Source organism: Typopeltis vanoorti, chromosome 5 (assembly GCF_054136105.1).
Source record: "Typopeltis vanoorti isolate ZY-2024b chromosome 5, IOZ_Tvanoo_1.0, whole genome shotgun sequence".
NCBI lineage: Eukaryota > Metazoa > Arthropoda > Arachnida > Uropygi > Thelyphonidae > Typopeltis > Typopeltis vanoorti.
Window position 1 is genome coordinate 91,655,561 of NC_143553.1, and position 16,126 is coordinate 91,671,686.

General features: G+C 37.0%; 1 protein-coding gene across 5 annotated transcripts in view; it reads left to right on the top strand.

Annotated features, from left to right (window-relative positions):
- LOC150106649 (uncharacterized) overlaps positions 1-16,126 on the top strand; it is a 366,314-nt gene that overhangs the window by 5,794 nt on the left and 344,394 nt on the right. For all 5 annotated transcript variants that reach the window (XM_090393240.1, XM_090393245.1, XM_090393244.1 and 2 more), the window contains exon 2: positions 8,137-8,231. In XM_090393240.1, coding sequence (XP_090249366.1) covers positions 8,137-8,231 — 95 coding nt within the window. The remainder of the gene's footprint in view (positions 1-8,136; positions 8,232-16,126) is intronic.

The following is a 16,126-nucleotide window of genomic DNA, read 5'->3' on the forward strand; positions in this document are numbered from 1 at the left end:
TTTTGGCTTAGAGGGTGGTGAATGGATGGAATGTGTTGCCACAGTATCTATCATACCTCTCCTTAAACTTATTTACTTTATCAGTAAATGAGTTTAAAGAAAGGTATGATAGATATTATGTGAATAATGGTTAGTGTATATAATGGTGTCTCCTACAATGAGTCTTCTGATTTCATGACAATACCCATCTAATAATAATAAATTCATAATAAGTTTGAAGCTAATAGTAATTGTTTAGTTGTCCAATGTCATTAATAGTGCTCAATGTTGCAGATGAACACTTTGAACATTTGAGATAATAAATCACGTTAAACCATTGTTCTGGCATATTCCACAAATGTTTTCTTTATTTTCAAATAAAATATTTTAAAATGAATTGCATGTGTATTTCTTGAGACATCATGTATATAATTCAGACAGTCTGGTTGGCCAGGTGGATAGCATTGGTACAATCCAGTCAGCAGACTGTGAGTTTGAATTCCACAATAAGCAGGAATGTTTGTGAATGTCTTTAGATGGAAGATGATTTTTTTTTTTGTCCAGTTTGAGACTACTACTCTGTTTATTGAAGGGCTGAAATAACTGGAAAAAAGTAAAATTTTTAGTCTCCAGACCAGGAACCAGATTATCTAACTTTTGTTCACCTACAGTATAAGTTTACTACTTCATGAATAGGATTTGCATACTTTTTTTTAAAAACATTAAAAAAATCATCATTTTTATTATAAAATACATATTGCACTTATAGTATATGCTGCTACTTTTGCTGTTATGTACTGCTAAACGTTGTGAATATTTGATACAGCTAATCATCTTTTCTGCATCATGCCTTCTCTGTATTGCTAAAACCACTCTCTATTGTTCCACTAGCCAAGCACCCCTCAGGCATACCACTCTCCATACCCTTAATCATAGAATCACCATATATTTTACTACTCATAATCTCATTCAAGTCGAAACAAGCATCACTCATGGCCTCATTTTCTATGCTATTAAGAATGACTCTCCCAGTTTCATTATTCAGTGATCTTTTATTTACTCCCTCACTCTCACGACATCTCCTTTCTTCTGAACCTCTCGTGCTTTCATTCTATTGACTCCCAATCACTCCCATACTATTTATTACTTCATAAATTACTTCACAAAAAGAGTTGAGTATGTGAATGTGTGTAGTATGCCTAAGCGAGTAGGAAAGACCACGAATCAGAATGGGATAGTTAGTATAAGGCATCAAAATAGGGATGGGACAAATGGAAATGAATGGACATCAGAACTGGTGGGGATTGTAGACACAACTGACATGGAAGATGAAAAAAAAAATGTTGAAAGGGATTTGTGGAAGTTATTGTTAAAGGTGAAGAATCATACTGTAGTTGAAAAAGGTGGTTTGTCATTATGCCTGTAGTGATAATAGTAACTTGACAAAGAAAGCAGAAGTAGTGAATGGTGTGATAGCTGAGTTCTTAGACAAAGTGTGAGCAGTTTGTGAATGTGTTGAAATGCATTTGAAAGGAAGTTTGAATGGTTAAGGTTGATGGACTGCAGTTACATTTGAATGGGATATGGCATTAAGCAGGAGAGTGACCTCTATTTAATGTGTGTGTGAGAGAGAGAGAGAGTGAACACAGAAGGAAGATAGTGTTGCTAAGGGTAAAAGAGCTTGAGAAACAGAAATAGATTGCTGAAGACAGATACAAACAAGAATGAGATTTGTGTTGTATCTCACTCTTCGGGACTTTCTCTTCGGAACACCTTTTTTAGCCATTGGCTACAGCCCATATAAAAGAGATAAAACATTACATGCACTCCCGGCGCTAGTGTTCTTGGTGAATGTGGCGGTTGTGTTTAGTTAGTCTAGAAAAAGTGTTTTTAAATTTAAATAGTGTGGCTTTTTGTCTCAAATTGTGCTGCAGTGTGCATCAATTAGATACAAGTGTCCTTCAGTGGTGTTATTGTTTGGAACTGTGTTGTATATATTGTGTTTTTACTGCCATTTGTTTCACTACTTCAGTGTGTAAAGATGGCATCCAACAAGAAACATACGTCAGCGGCACGCAGGACTTCTACTTCTACATGAAAGGCTAGCTCAGCGTTAGATTTTTCGCAATGGATGCATTGCAGAAACTGCTACATGTATGCACCGAAGAATATGAAGGATCTGTGGTTGGTCTGGCTAAATGAGAAGAACAAAAATGTCGACGTATGTGAGAAGTGTCGGGATAGGCTGGAGCGTTTAGGAATGGAAGCTGACATTGGGACCATAGCGGAAGAACTTCGGTGAGAGTTCATGAAAATGAAAAATGACCTTCATCTTCTGCATGAGGAATTGGAAGTGCTAAGTAACGAGATACTGGAAGTTAAAACTGAGTTTAATGTGTTAAACAGAGAAATTAAGACTATAGAGATTACTTTAGCTAAAGTAACTAGAAGAGGATTATGTATGGGTGAGTCTTTGGTGAATGATGCAGTAATAAATAGTATGGGAGTGATTGGGAGTCAACAAAATAAAACCACAGGTGGCCTAGAAGAAACGAGATGTCATGAGAGTGGGGGGGGTAAGTAATGGAGCGTTGAGTAATGAAACTGGGAGAGTCATGCTGAATAGCGCAGAAAATGAGTCCATGAGTGATGCTTGTGTGGACTTGAATGAAGTTAAGAGTGGTAAGATATATGGTGATTCTATGATTAAGGGTATGGAGAGTGGTATGCATGAGGAGTGCTTGGCTGGTGGGACAATAGAAAGAGTGGCTTTAGCAATAAAGAGAGGGCATGAAGCAGACAAGATGATAGTTATGGCGGGTACAAATGACCTGAGTGGTGGTATAAATCGGGTAGGAAAAGATTTAAGAACATTGCTATATATTGTGAAGAGGAAAAGTGTCAATGGGAGGATAGTGTGTGCTGCCTCGTTTTGACAATTACGAGTTAAGTAGACGAGCGATGATAATGAATGATATGATTGCAAGAATGTGCAAAAAGAGAGGTCTGGAATTTGTTGATGTTTGGAGTGTGTTTGAAGAAAAAAGACAGTTGTATGCTACAGATGGACTGCAGCTGAACATGGAAGGACATAAGCAATTGAAGAAGTTACTGTTTTCTGAACAAGTTGAAGTAATTGGGCAGGGAAACTAATATTAAAAAGGTTGAGTGTAAGAGAGAGAAACTTTAGCACTGATTGTATATTTATTGATCCTTATATGCAGAATAAATTGCAGAAGAGAGGGGATAAAAAATCGGCATGGGAATACTGAAATTTGTGACATATATCAGTTCTAAAACCGATACAAGATCTAGAGGGAATCTGCAATTTTTGTATACCAATGCAAGAAGCATTCGAAATAAGAGAGAAGAATTTTTGGCATTAGTCAGTGCAATCTCACCAAAAGTTGTAGACATTAGTGAAACTTGTCTGTCAGCAGAAGATGTGGTCACTGGAATTGAATGTGATGGGTACAGTATTTTCAGGGAGGACAGAGAAGATAGAACAGGGGGAGGAGTACTGTTGATGATAGCTGATGTGTTGCAGCCAAAGAAAGTAGTAAATCAAGATGATAGACATCTGCATAAGAGTTCATTTGAGGCGTTCTGGTTCAAAATAGTGACCAATGCAACCAAATATACAGTTGGATGCTGCTATAGGCCAGGGAGTACAGGGGGAGATATTGAATTCATGCATCAGCAAATTAGTGCAATGAGTGCAGGTTTAATGATTATTATGGGGGATTTTTATTACGGTGATATCAGTTGGAAGGAGGAAATATCATGTAGCAAAAAGGAAATGGAGTTCATACATCTTCTACGAGATAATTACTTGAAACAGCACATAACTGAGGGGATACGTGGTGTGAGAGTGTTGGACCTGGTTATTGGTTCAGAGGTTATATGCATAAGCAAAGTGTCCTCGTTACCTCCTGTTGGTGAAAGCGATCATGTGGTATTGACTTGGGAGGTTGCAATATCTGTGGATTTTTCTGTTAAGAAGGGGTATATATGGAACTACAGGTTAGGAGGTTAGGCAATTATAACAAGCTTCGGTATGAGCTTGCAGCCATCCTATGGCAGAACATATTGCAGGGGAAAGATGTTAGCAGTGCATGGGATAAAATCAGTGTGTATCTAAGGAAAGCAATATCAGATTGTGTCCCCATGGTCAGGAAGTCAAACAAGGCAGGCATTAGATGGATGAGCAGTAGTATCAAGCTTGATCTGCAAAAAAAGAAAATGTTATGGAGAATTTACAAGGAGAAAGTTGATCAGTATACCCCCAAACTAGGAAAGGTTACCAGCATAGTAAGAAAAGCTAAATCAGATTATGAGATGACCTTAGCCAAAGAGATCAAGGGTAATCCCAAAGAGTTCTTCCACTTTGTAGCAAGTAAAAGATAGAATGACTTCAGAAGGATAACTTTAGTGGGTGCTGATGGTATTGGGGTGACAAAATAAGATGTAATAGTCGAGTTACTGAGTGATCACTTTTCAAATGTCTATCACCCAAGTGAGGATATCTGTGCATGTAGCAATAACTATTGTGAGAATTGAAGCTAAAGAATCAGAGGTATTTAATATATTGCAAAATTTAAATGCAAACACTGCTGTAGGCTTAGATGGAATATCAGCCCGGGTGTTGCGTGAATGTGCAAATGAATTGTCAAACCCCTCTTACTTGGATATTTAATTTAAGTTTGAACTCTGGTATGGTCCCTAGGGAGTGGAAGGAAGGCAAATTTGTTCCTTTGCATAAAGGTGGCTCTAAAACTGCGGTAGTTAATTACAGACCAATCACCATCTCAGGAGTAGTGGTAAAAGTATTGGAAAAGTTGGTTAAAGGCAAAATTCAAGAATGGGTGGATCAGGATATGATACTCTATAGAGGCTAACATGATTTTGTTAAAGGTAGATCCTGCCTTAGCAATCTATTAACTTTTCATAATAGAATGACATCTGAGTTGGACAAAGGAACTGGCTACACAGTGGTACTTCTGGATTTTGCTAAGGCTTTTGACAGGATACCCCATGGAACACTGTTACGCAAATTGGAGCAGATGGGAATGGATACTAAATTGGTGATATGGATAGGAGAATGGCTCAAGGAGAGATACCAGAAGGTGGTGTATGGAGGAGCCGAGTTCAGGATGAGGCAGGTGACCAGTGGTGTGCCTCAGGGCTCTGTGCTTGGGCCGTTGTTGTTTAATTTGTATATAAATGATATAGGAAATGGCTTACAGGGAGATATTCAGTTGTTTGCTGATGATGCAAAGTTGGGTAGGGCAATAAGAAATCAAGCTGATGTTGAAAGTTTGCAGGATGATTTTAATAAGCTGGTAGAATGGGCAAAAGATAATGGATGTCAGTTCAATGTGGAAAAGTGTAAAGTCGTGCATTTTGGGATTAAAAGATTACCAGCTGTGTACTTCATTGATGGAACAGTACTCCAAGAGATTGATGAGGCTAGGGACTTAGGGGTGTTGGTAGATAGGGAGATGAAGTTCAGAGGACACATTGCTAAGGTGTCCAAGATTGCACATAGGATTACTTGGTTGTTGAGGAACACACTGACATCCAGAGATAAAGAGGTTATTATTCCCCTTTATAAAGCATTGATACTTCCACATTTGGATTACTGTGCTCAGGTCTGGTCACCTGAATTCCTTGTAGATGAGGAGGTTGTGGAGAGGGTTCAGAGAAGAGTGACCAAGTTGGTGAGTGATGTAAAAAATGCTCCCTACATTGATAGATTGAGAGCTTGTGGATTGCAGAGGTTGGTTGATAGGTGGAGAAGAGGGGATATAATGGAAACATTTAAATTACTGAAAGGTTTTTAAAGGATTGATGCAGGGGAAATGTTTCAGCTGTGTGATAGTGATGGAAGAACAAGAGGTCATCCCTGGAAATTAAAGAAGAGTGTGGTTAACAAGGGTGTCAGAACAAGGTTTTTTGCCTGGAGGGTGGTGAATGAGTGGAATTCATTGCCAGACTTAGTTGTGAGCTCTTCATCTGTAAATGAATTTAAGAAGAGATATGACGGATAATTGTTTTGCTAGTTTGGGTCTCCCACGATGAGTCTACTGACTCCATGGAGATACCCATAATAATATACGCAACACGCAGGATCACAGCAAAACCATTCCCATTCCATACGTTAAGGGTACATCAGAAAAAAATATCCAAAGTTCTTTGTAAATATGATCTCCATACCACTTTCAAACCTTTCATTCAACTAGTTACTTTTGTACATTCTCCTAAAAATTTACTGCATTCTCTTGAACATCCAAGAGTGCATAAATTCTTTGTGCCTGCAAGTTAGTCTATTTTTGAGAGACTGGTAGATCAGCTAACATATGCCTTGAAGAACATAAAAATTACATCCAAGATCATCTGTATAGCAAGTTGAGATTGTCAGACCATGCTCTGGATATTCCTCCATATAGGATCAAATGGAGAAAAACATCTTTATTACATAGAAGTCATTACAGGTCCGAGAAGATATTCTTAGAATCAGCATCAACTATGAAGAACTCTCCCAACCTTAACAAGTATGGTTGCATTAATTTACTAAAGATCTGGGAGGCTATAATTTTAACACCTAATGGCCATACTCCTCTGAATTATGGAGTATGAATCCTTATGCTAGGTGTCAGTTACAATTTAAATTGTTTCTACAATTACTTGGTTTAGTGCTGTCTATCTGTCACAATTATCATTGTGTTTTGATGATGCTGGGTAGAAAACCAGTGAAATATTAGTGAGTTTAATAAATGTTTTTTTCCTCTTAATGTTTAGTTATGCTGTTAGGTTTTATTATGGATAATGAACAATATCTAAACTTTTCTTTATGTATACATATTTGGTCACCTAGTTTCCATTGTAATGCTGAACGTCCAGAGAAGGGAAAAGAGACAAGTGACTAAGATTCAGAGTACTGAATCTTAGTTTAGATCTCCCTGCATCCCAGTGACAATGATATTATCATTGGGTTGCAGGGAGATATTCAGTTATTTGCAGATGATGTGAAGATTGGAAGGATTATTAGTCATAGTGCCAACAGGAGGATATAAACAAACTGGACAGATAGCAAGTGAATGGGAATATCAATTTAATGCATTTAAATGTAAATTCTTGAAATTTGGGATTCACCGATGGGACACTGTCCACTCGATTAGTGGGTCTATATTGGAGGAAGTGGAGGAGGCAAGGGACCTTCAGGTGATAGTCAGTAAAAATCTGACATTTAGGAAACATTGTAAAGGTGGTGAATGTAACCTGGAGAATTGTTGCAATACTAAGAAAGACTTTGACAAGTAGAGATAATGATTATTCTTCTTAGATCTGGTCACCATCATTTGCAGAGGATAAATTAACCTTGGAGAAGGTATATGGATAACTAAACTGATATCAGGACTCTCAAATGTTAGTTATGAGGATAGACTGAGGGCATGCAAACTATAGAGTGTGGTGGAGAGAAGTTGGAGTGACATGATTGAGACATTTAAACAGTTGAGAGATATTTACGAGATTGACAGTGGGGAGATTTTTTTTTCTTTTTTCATATAGTAGAACAAGGGAAGAACTAGGACAAGAAGCTTTTCCAGAAGTTGCAAAAGGAAGCAGTGAGTAGGAGACTGAGAAGTGGCTTTTATGTATGGAAGTTGGTTGGACCATGGAACTCATTGTCTGATAAGACTGGTGAATGGGTTTAAGGAGTGGTATGATAGATTTGGCATTGTCAAAGATGGGCCTCTTGCGATAAGCCTTTAATTCCATGGAAGTTTGGAATCGTAATAACAAGAAGAATACTTGATAATTTTTTTGAAATCTTGCCATACCTCTCTGTGATATGCCTTCATGTTCCACCAGTTCTTCATATTCAATTGTTTAAGAAACATTGCTTTATTGCATATATGCATTTTAAGATTGAAATTTACTTGTTTTTTTAGTTGTGATTTTTGATGATATAGCAAAATAAATACTATAGGTTGTTACTTGAACAAATTATGAGTTCTTTTATATATATTATGCTTGTCAAGTTATTTAACTATTTAGCTATTTAATAATTGATAATAAAATTGTCTTTCTTGTAAGAGATGGTACACAGAATATCATTAGCTGATCCTGTTTCTTTTTCTTCAATATCTGCAGTGATATATCTGGAAGGAATTCTACTTTTGGAGATAGTGTTGATGGACGCCATGATGTTTGTTTTGATCATTACCAGAGAAGCTCCAAAAGTACAGGTAGCTATATTAGAGGTCATGGTAATTTAACTAATCAAAATTTATTGAAAAGTTTTTTTGCTTATTCAAATAGATGTTCATTCATTTAACTATGTACTTGTTTCAGGTATTCATTTACAAATCTTGTGTTAAAATATAAGCATTTATTATTCCTATTATTATCACCATCATACTTTCCAAGAGTTGCAATACTAATCTTTTCAGCAAGTGTATCATTATCTAAATACAATGTTCATTTCCACACTTAACACTGTCAGTCTTGTACAAACTTCTCACCATATTATACTGTATCATATTTCACCTTTTCCTCCTATTTACCAGGTTCTCCAGATGCCATTCTTTGGATTTGTCTTATCTCCAATGTTCTAGAAATCCAATACCCATCCTAGTCACTATTTTCTGTGACTATTCCAGAATCTCTTCTTCACCTAAAAAAAACAGACAATCCAGTCAGGCACATGTGACTACATCATGGCTTTTTACAGTGGGAACATTTACCTTCTTATTTCTACTTGCCATTGTCATATTGCTTTTATCCATTATGTTATCCTGTCACACAATTTTTGCCATGGGTACCCTACACTTTAGCACCTTGTCTACCTGTCCACCTTGCACAAGAAATTGAATTGAGGACATCTCTTCTCTGTTTCCTTCAGTTTATTCTGATCAGTCAAATAAACAGCATTTCACCTTTCTTTCCAAACTAGTAATGTCTTCTGCTTAACACTACTGAAATTATTTTCCACTCAACCTGCCAATACAAACAGTCCATTCGTTGTCTCTTATTGAACTACATTGCCTTCACTCGCATTGCTCTTTTCTCAGCTTTGCATCATCCTCAGACTAAACTGCATATCTCTCATTAAACTTCTCCCACTACTACTAATGTGTAAATTAAATAGTAGCCATAAAATAGAACCCTAACACAGAACACATCACTAGTCAATTTCCTTTTTTGGGACACTATTCAACTCATGCACAAATTACTGCCATATGGCTCACTTATCTCTTATTCAACCTGGTGACCTCAATATAAACACCAACATGACATACCACAGTCTGTCAAAAGCCTATGCAAAAGCTATATATATCATTGTATATGCATTCCTCTTTTTCACTCATCACTCTGCCATCCTGTTGTAGTGTGCAAGTAAATGGCTAAACCCATGATTTTCCTTAACAACTCCATTCTGAGCCACTGGCAAATCCTAGTGATTGCCAATCTTTGAATATCCATCAGTGCTACTCCAGACACAAATCAGCCTGGAATTTTAAGTCCCTTCCTTCCCCCACCCCTTTTCTTTTGTGCAGTGATAATATTTTATCTTTTAGCCACTCTTTTGAGGCTATGGATTAGATCAGTGCTTCCCAAACTTTTGGATGTCAGGGCCCCCTTTGCAAAAATTAAAATATTTCACGGCCCCCCCCTCGAAAAAAAATCGTAATAGAGAGATATATTATTATAATATTTATTGTATTTATATTCAATACAAAACATACACAGCAAATATTGCAAAAATCAAATGCATATATTACATTTTTTGCTTCTTACCGTTTGGTTCTGAAGACGATGTGGGCTGTTCTGGTAAAATATGAAATACTGTCCTTTTTTTTTTTTGAGTCTGTTTCTGCTTCTTCTGGTTGTTCGCAGGAATTTTTTTTATTTTATTTTTTATCAGCCACTTATCCATCTCAGGGTTAAATTTTTTAACGTAGAATAGATCAAATAATATCACCACTTACCGATACTGACACACCACAGACTAACAACATGAAATTAGTGAATATTACCTGAATAAGGGAATCCCCGGACCAGGAACATGCTTCTCTTTTGTGACTTTTCTCCCTGTACGGTAATTAAGCCTAACGCGAAACAGACAGCAAAGGCAGATTATTAAAACGTGCATATGATTGGTGTGATATTAACAAAAGATCGCGCAACCGAAAGATAAAAGCATAGCTGACAATTGAGTTGAAATGCTAACTCTCTTTAACCGAATTCCATATGTGAAACTGCCATAACATTCATTATATATATGTATTACTTAGTTTTAACACTTTTACGAATTTTAACACGTTCGGTTGAATTTTATTGCTGCCTTGCAACATCGAACTCACACACATCTAATTAATAACAATAGTTTTTAGTTAGATGCTGTGTTTGCCCATGCAACATATGGTTTTGTTTTAGTCTATACAGCATAGTTTCTGTATGAGGGGACATGTGACTCATTAATTAGTGTGTTTTTATCCCAGTTGTCTCTAATTGCACTATTTGTTGAGAAATATATTACACAGACTCCTCATACCTTATTCACTGGCATAATAAAAGTACTTGTTTTTATTGCCTCTGCAGTATAGTGTCTATTAGGGAGGGGTGTTGTTTACCACTGCAAGAGAGTTACTATCTCCCCACATGAACTTGTTTAAGCTTTTTTTCTTTCATGTGTGAAGTATATGCGAAACTTTTATTGGTAACAGAAAACTAGCTCGGATGATAGTGATAATATAAAACAAGTTTTGATATGTATATATAAAGTCAATATCAACAGTCCCTGATTACGAACGCGTGATGAAACGGACAGGAAGATTTGGAGCTTCCCTGGAGAGCATTCGAAGTAAATACAATTAACCACTGCTTTGAAATGAAACATATGAATAAGCAATATTTACTAATGTTCATTAAGCGCCGAAATACGCAGGAAGCAAAGTTTGTGAATTTTCCATTAAAATATAAAAAATAACAAAAAATAAATAATAAATAATAAAAGTTAAAAACGTTATTTTTAAAATAAAAAAAATCAGCTTAGTCTTAAAACATTTTAAATTTGTTTTCATTATTTCACGGCCCCCCTCAACAAAACCTACGGTCCCCAAGGGGGCCGCGGCCCACAGTTTGGGAAGAGCAGTTTTCATGGATTATCTAATCGATAATCCATGAAAACTGCTTTCCTTTAAGGGATCAAACATAGTACTTTTAACCACTTCAGTCCTTTAATAACCAGGGTGGTAGTCTCACAGCAAACAGTGAAATTTGTCTGATATGAGCAATGCAACCAAGTAGTCCCACAACTTTTCTTGTGAATGAGATTCATATAAACAAAAAAAAATTAATTAAATAAAACACAAAATAAATTAAATAAAAAAATAATTTAAGGGTCCCATTAAGTCTTTGGAACATTCCCCCTAAAATCCAATGGATGTGGTGCCAAACAATTAATGATATTAACTCTCCACCAGTTGATTTATATTATTGTTTCTCTGACACCTCCATGCATTTCAGGGACTCACTATGGGAAGCCCATACTACCTGTTACTTCTCCTTGAACTTATTCACCAATGAAGCACTCACAACTGCCTCTGGCAACATATTCCAGTCCTTCACCATCCTCCAAGCAAAAATTCTACTCCTAACATGCTTGCTAATCACACTGTTTTTACGCAGTTTCTAAGAGTGACTCCTTCACCATCCTCCTAGTGATTGCCAATCATTGTATTGAAAAAAGGTCAATCCTGTCAAATTCCTTTAATAACTTACATGATCATAACTCTTTCTTTTCTGCCCATCAAATAGCATTTGTAATCCACAGATCTTCTGTCCATCCTCATTCCATAGAATCACAATCTTAGTCACTTGCCTCTGGATCCACTCCACCCTCTTCATTCTCATGGAATCCAAGCAACCAGATCTGTGTGCAGTAGTTCAGATGTGGCCTTATTTAAAGTCTTATTAAGGAGAATAATAATCTCCTTATTCCTACTTGTCAGTGTTTTCTTCGTCAACCATATAATCTGATATGCTATTTTGGCCACCTTTGCAGCATAGTCTCTAAATTTCAACTCCCTGCCAATAACCACCCTCAAATCCCTGGCTTCATCCATTCCCTGCAGTTTCAGTTGCATTGATGTAGTAATACATAGTTTATGATCTCTTCATCCCGAAGTCTTTTACCTTATACTTGTTTATATTAAATTGATACCAGTTATCCTTTGCTCATTGTGCCAGTCAGTTTAAGAAATCACACAGATCTCCAAATCATCTTCATTGACTTTCACTTTTCCTATCTTTGCATCATCAGCAAACAAAAAAAATCATTTTCTATATCACTGATGTACAAAACAACAACAGACCAAGTACTGAACCTTGCAATACACCATCAATCACCCACCTTCTCCTGGATTTAATTCCCCATATACTCTTTACATCTATCCATCATCCATCCTCTTATTCAAGTCACCAATATTCGATTCCATTTTTGAATGTACACTATGTCCAAAAGATAAGGACAAACTACATTTTTACCTGTATATGAAAACATTTTTATGACTACAGGTCCTTGACCACTACCACCACTTGGTGGTAGCAGTCAAGGACCAAGTCACTGAAGAGATAAGGATGAAGATTAAAAACTATTCAAGCTATCTTGTGTTCTTAAGCTGTCTCTCATATCAAACTGGTGTAACTGAATTTAAATTACAAAAATGATGCAACTATGTTTTCAAATCATATCAGATTCACCCAGAAATAACTCTAAAGCATAACTGCAATATAGTCACATAAGGAATCTGTTTTTTGAGCTGGAAATGGCTGTTTCTGTGCACTCAATGCTCACAGTACCCTGTTCCTATTCCATTTGACCATTTAATCAAGAAGAGTAAGAAACCACAATTTTCTCTTCATAATTTTTCTAATATGGAATCAAATTGATTTTGTAGTGCTACTTTGTGTTAGTCATTGTGGACAATTCAAATATCCATTATGTGTTTAGGAATGATAGCCAAAATCGATTCAATTTCTTAAATGTATTTATATCTTTTAAATAAATTATGCTCGACAAGAAATTACCTTCTTGTTTTCATGTTTATTTTATCCAGCCATAAGAAAAAAAAAGTCTGCAGGTGATATATCTTCAGAATGTCTGAAATATCTGAGAAATATTTTCATATAAGTATACCATTACATAGTGTTATAGAATACTAGCTGAACATTATGGTGTATCCCATAAGGCACAGCATTATATGAAGGATCACTACTCAGACCAGTTTCAACTTTTATTGATGTCTCATCAGTGGGAGCTAGAGTATAATTTACATTCCTTTCTATCAAGAAACATACAACAACTATCTCTGATGTATTGTAATAATGTGGTATGCCATTTTGTTGCTTATATATGTCCCAAATAACCCAAATACAATAGATTTGGGTTATTTGGGACAAGTCTGAAAGAACAAAAACAAAATAAGAGTATAACAAGAATTTGGTTTGCTTATTTGGAACACAGTGGTGTTTAATTGGGCCTATCAGTAACCTCTACAACATGAAGTGTTAGAAAAATTGCATAATCTTGCTTCAAAAATTTGGTGCTGATGACATCTGCAATCCTAACAAAACAAAGCTATTTAATCGTGCCACATTGGATGGTTCCTTGTATTATAAACACTAGTGCTACACTGTTTTGATCAGTAAAAGTAATGAATTGTGTAACACTATTATGGTGTCCAAATATGTTAGGAACTGGTGAATGAAAGCTGTTAGTTATTGGAAAAAGAGCCAGCCTAGATACTTTAAACAGCTTAGAATGGAGAGTTTACTAGTTTGGTACAATGCAAACAAAAATGGATGGATAACATCTGAATGTTTTGAAAATTGAAAATGAGTTGGGACATGGAATTACAACGGAAATGGAGAAAATTTTACTGGTTCTTGACAGTTGCTAAGGGGTAATTGTGAGGAATAAGCAACAAAACTGTTTTGTGCTCATTGTGGTTTTTAGTATTCAGGCATAGATATGCCAAATATGGCTGATTGCTAGCCTGATTGGCCGAGTGGTTAGTATATCCGCTCTCCAGCCAAAAGGCTGTGGGTTTGAATCCTGCCATGGGCATGGATCTTTGTGATTGTCTGCGAAAATACTAGTGGTTCTGGTGGGCAGTAGATGGCATTGGTGTAGTTGCAGTTCGTTGTAGTTGGTGGATTGAGTGGTGGAGATAGAGAGTTGAAGAGTAGATGCACTCCCTTGATGAGTCTTTGGACTTCCTGGAGGTATCACATAATAATAACAGTTATTATTATTTAGGCCTCCATGGAGTCAAGAGACTCATTGTGGAAGGTCCTTCCTAGGAAACACAAAGTCTATCATACCACTCCTTGAACTCATTGATCTTTCTTGCTCTCTCCACTGTATCAGGCAGTGCATTCCATAGTTGAACCACTCTATCAGGCAATGCATTCCACTGTTCAACAACCCTCCACACAAAGAAACCACTCCTCACCCTCTTGCTCACAGCTTCCTTTCGTAACTTCCAGGAATGGGCCCTTGTCATCGCTCTTTCCCGCTGTTCCACCAAGTGAAAGAACTCTTCAGTGTCAACCCTGTAACTGCCTCTCAACAGTTTAAAAGTCTCAATCATATCACCTCTCCTTCTTCTATCCACCAAACTCTGCATTGCACATTCCCTCAGCTGATCCTCATAACTAACATTGTACAGTCCTGAAACCATCTTTGTTATTTTCCTCTGTACCCTTTCCACAGTTAATTTATCCCCTTCAAATCCTGGGGACCAAATTTGAGAAGAATAGTCTAAGTGTGGTCTGATCATGGTCTTATACAACAGAATGATAACTCTTTTATTGCAGCAATCCTCTGGGTTACTTTCACCACCTTTGCAATATGCTCCCTGAATTTCAGTTTTCTATCGATCATCATCCCCAGATCTCTTGTCTCCCCTACTTCCTCCAGTACAGCTCCTCCAATTGAGTAGTATGCAGCCTCCCATCAACGTATCCCAAACTTCAAGACTTTACATTTTGCTGCATTAAACTGATACCCCCATTCATTTGCCCATCTGTCTAGTTTATTCAAATCCTCTTGCAGGGCTGCCACATCTGCACTATTACTAATAGCTCTTCCCAGCTTCACATCATCTGCAATTGAAAGTATTCATTATTACTATTATAATAAAAACCTCCATGGAGTCAAAGGCTCATCGTGGGAGGTCCATTGTTATGCACACTTTATCATACAGCGCCTTAAATATATTCACTGTCTCTGCACTCACCACACTCTCAGGCAGTGCATTCCAATCACTCACCACTCTCCATGCAATAAACCTGCTCCTCACTCCCTTGCTCACACCCTCCTTATACAGCTTCCAGGGATGACCTCTTGTTCTCCTGCTATCCTCACCCATTCTGTGTTAAACCTCCCCCACATTAATCTGGTAATAACCTCTTAACAGCTTATATGTCTCAATCATATCTCCCTTCCTCCTTCTATCCACCAATTTCTGCAAATTGCATTTTGTCAATCTGTTTTCATACTCTACATTCCAGAGACCAGAAACCACCTTAGTCAATCGCCTCTGAACTTTTTCCAATGCATTTTCATCTTTTTGAAAACCAGGTGACCAGATCTGTGCACAGTAATCCATATGTGGCCTGATCAAAGCCTTATACAAAGGAACCATAACTTCCTTACTTCTATAAGTCAATGTCCTCCGCATCATTCCCATTATCCTCTGTGTTGTCTTCACAATTTTAGTAACATGTCCCCGAAATTTTAGGTCCTTGTCTACAATTACTCCAGATCACTCATCTCCTCTACCTCCTCCAAGATATTTCCACCTATTGTGTACTTTACATCCTATCTCTGCTTCCCAAATTTCAAAACCATACACTTTGAAACATTGAATTGACATCCCCACTCATTCACCCATTCAGCTAATGTATTCAAGTCCTCTTGCAAAGCTACAGCATCCACACTACTCCTGATAGCTCTCCCCAACTTTGCATCATCTGCAAACAACTGCATATCACCATTCAGACCTCTCCAAATATCATTTACATACAAATTAAACAGCAATGGACCCAAAAACAGACCCCTTGAGGTAAACCA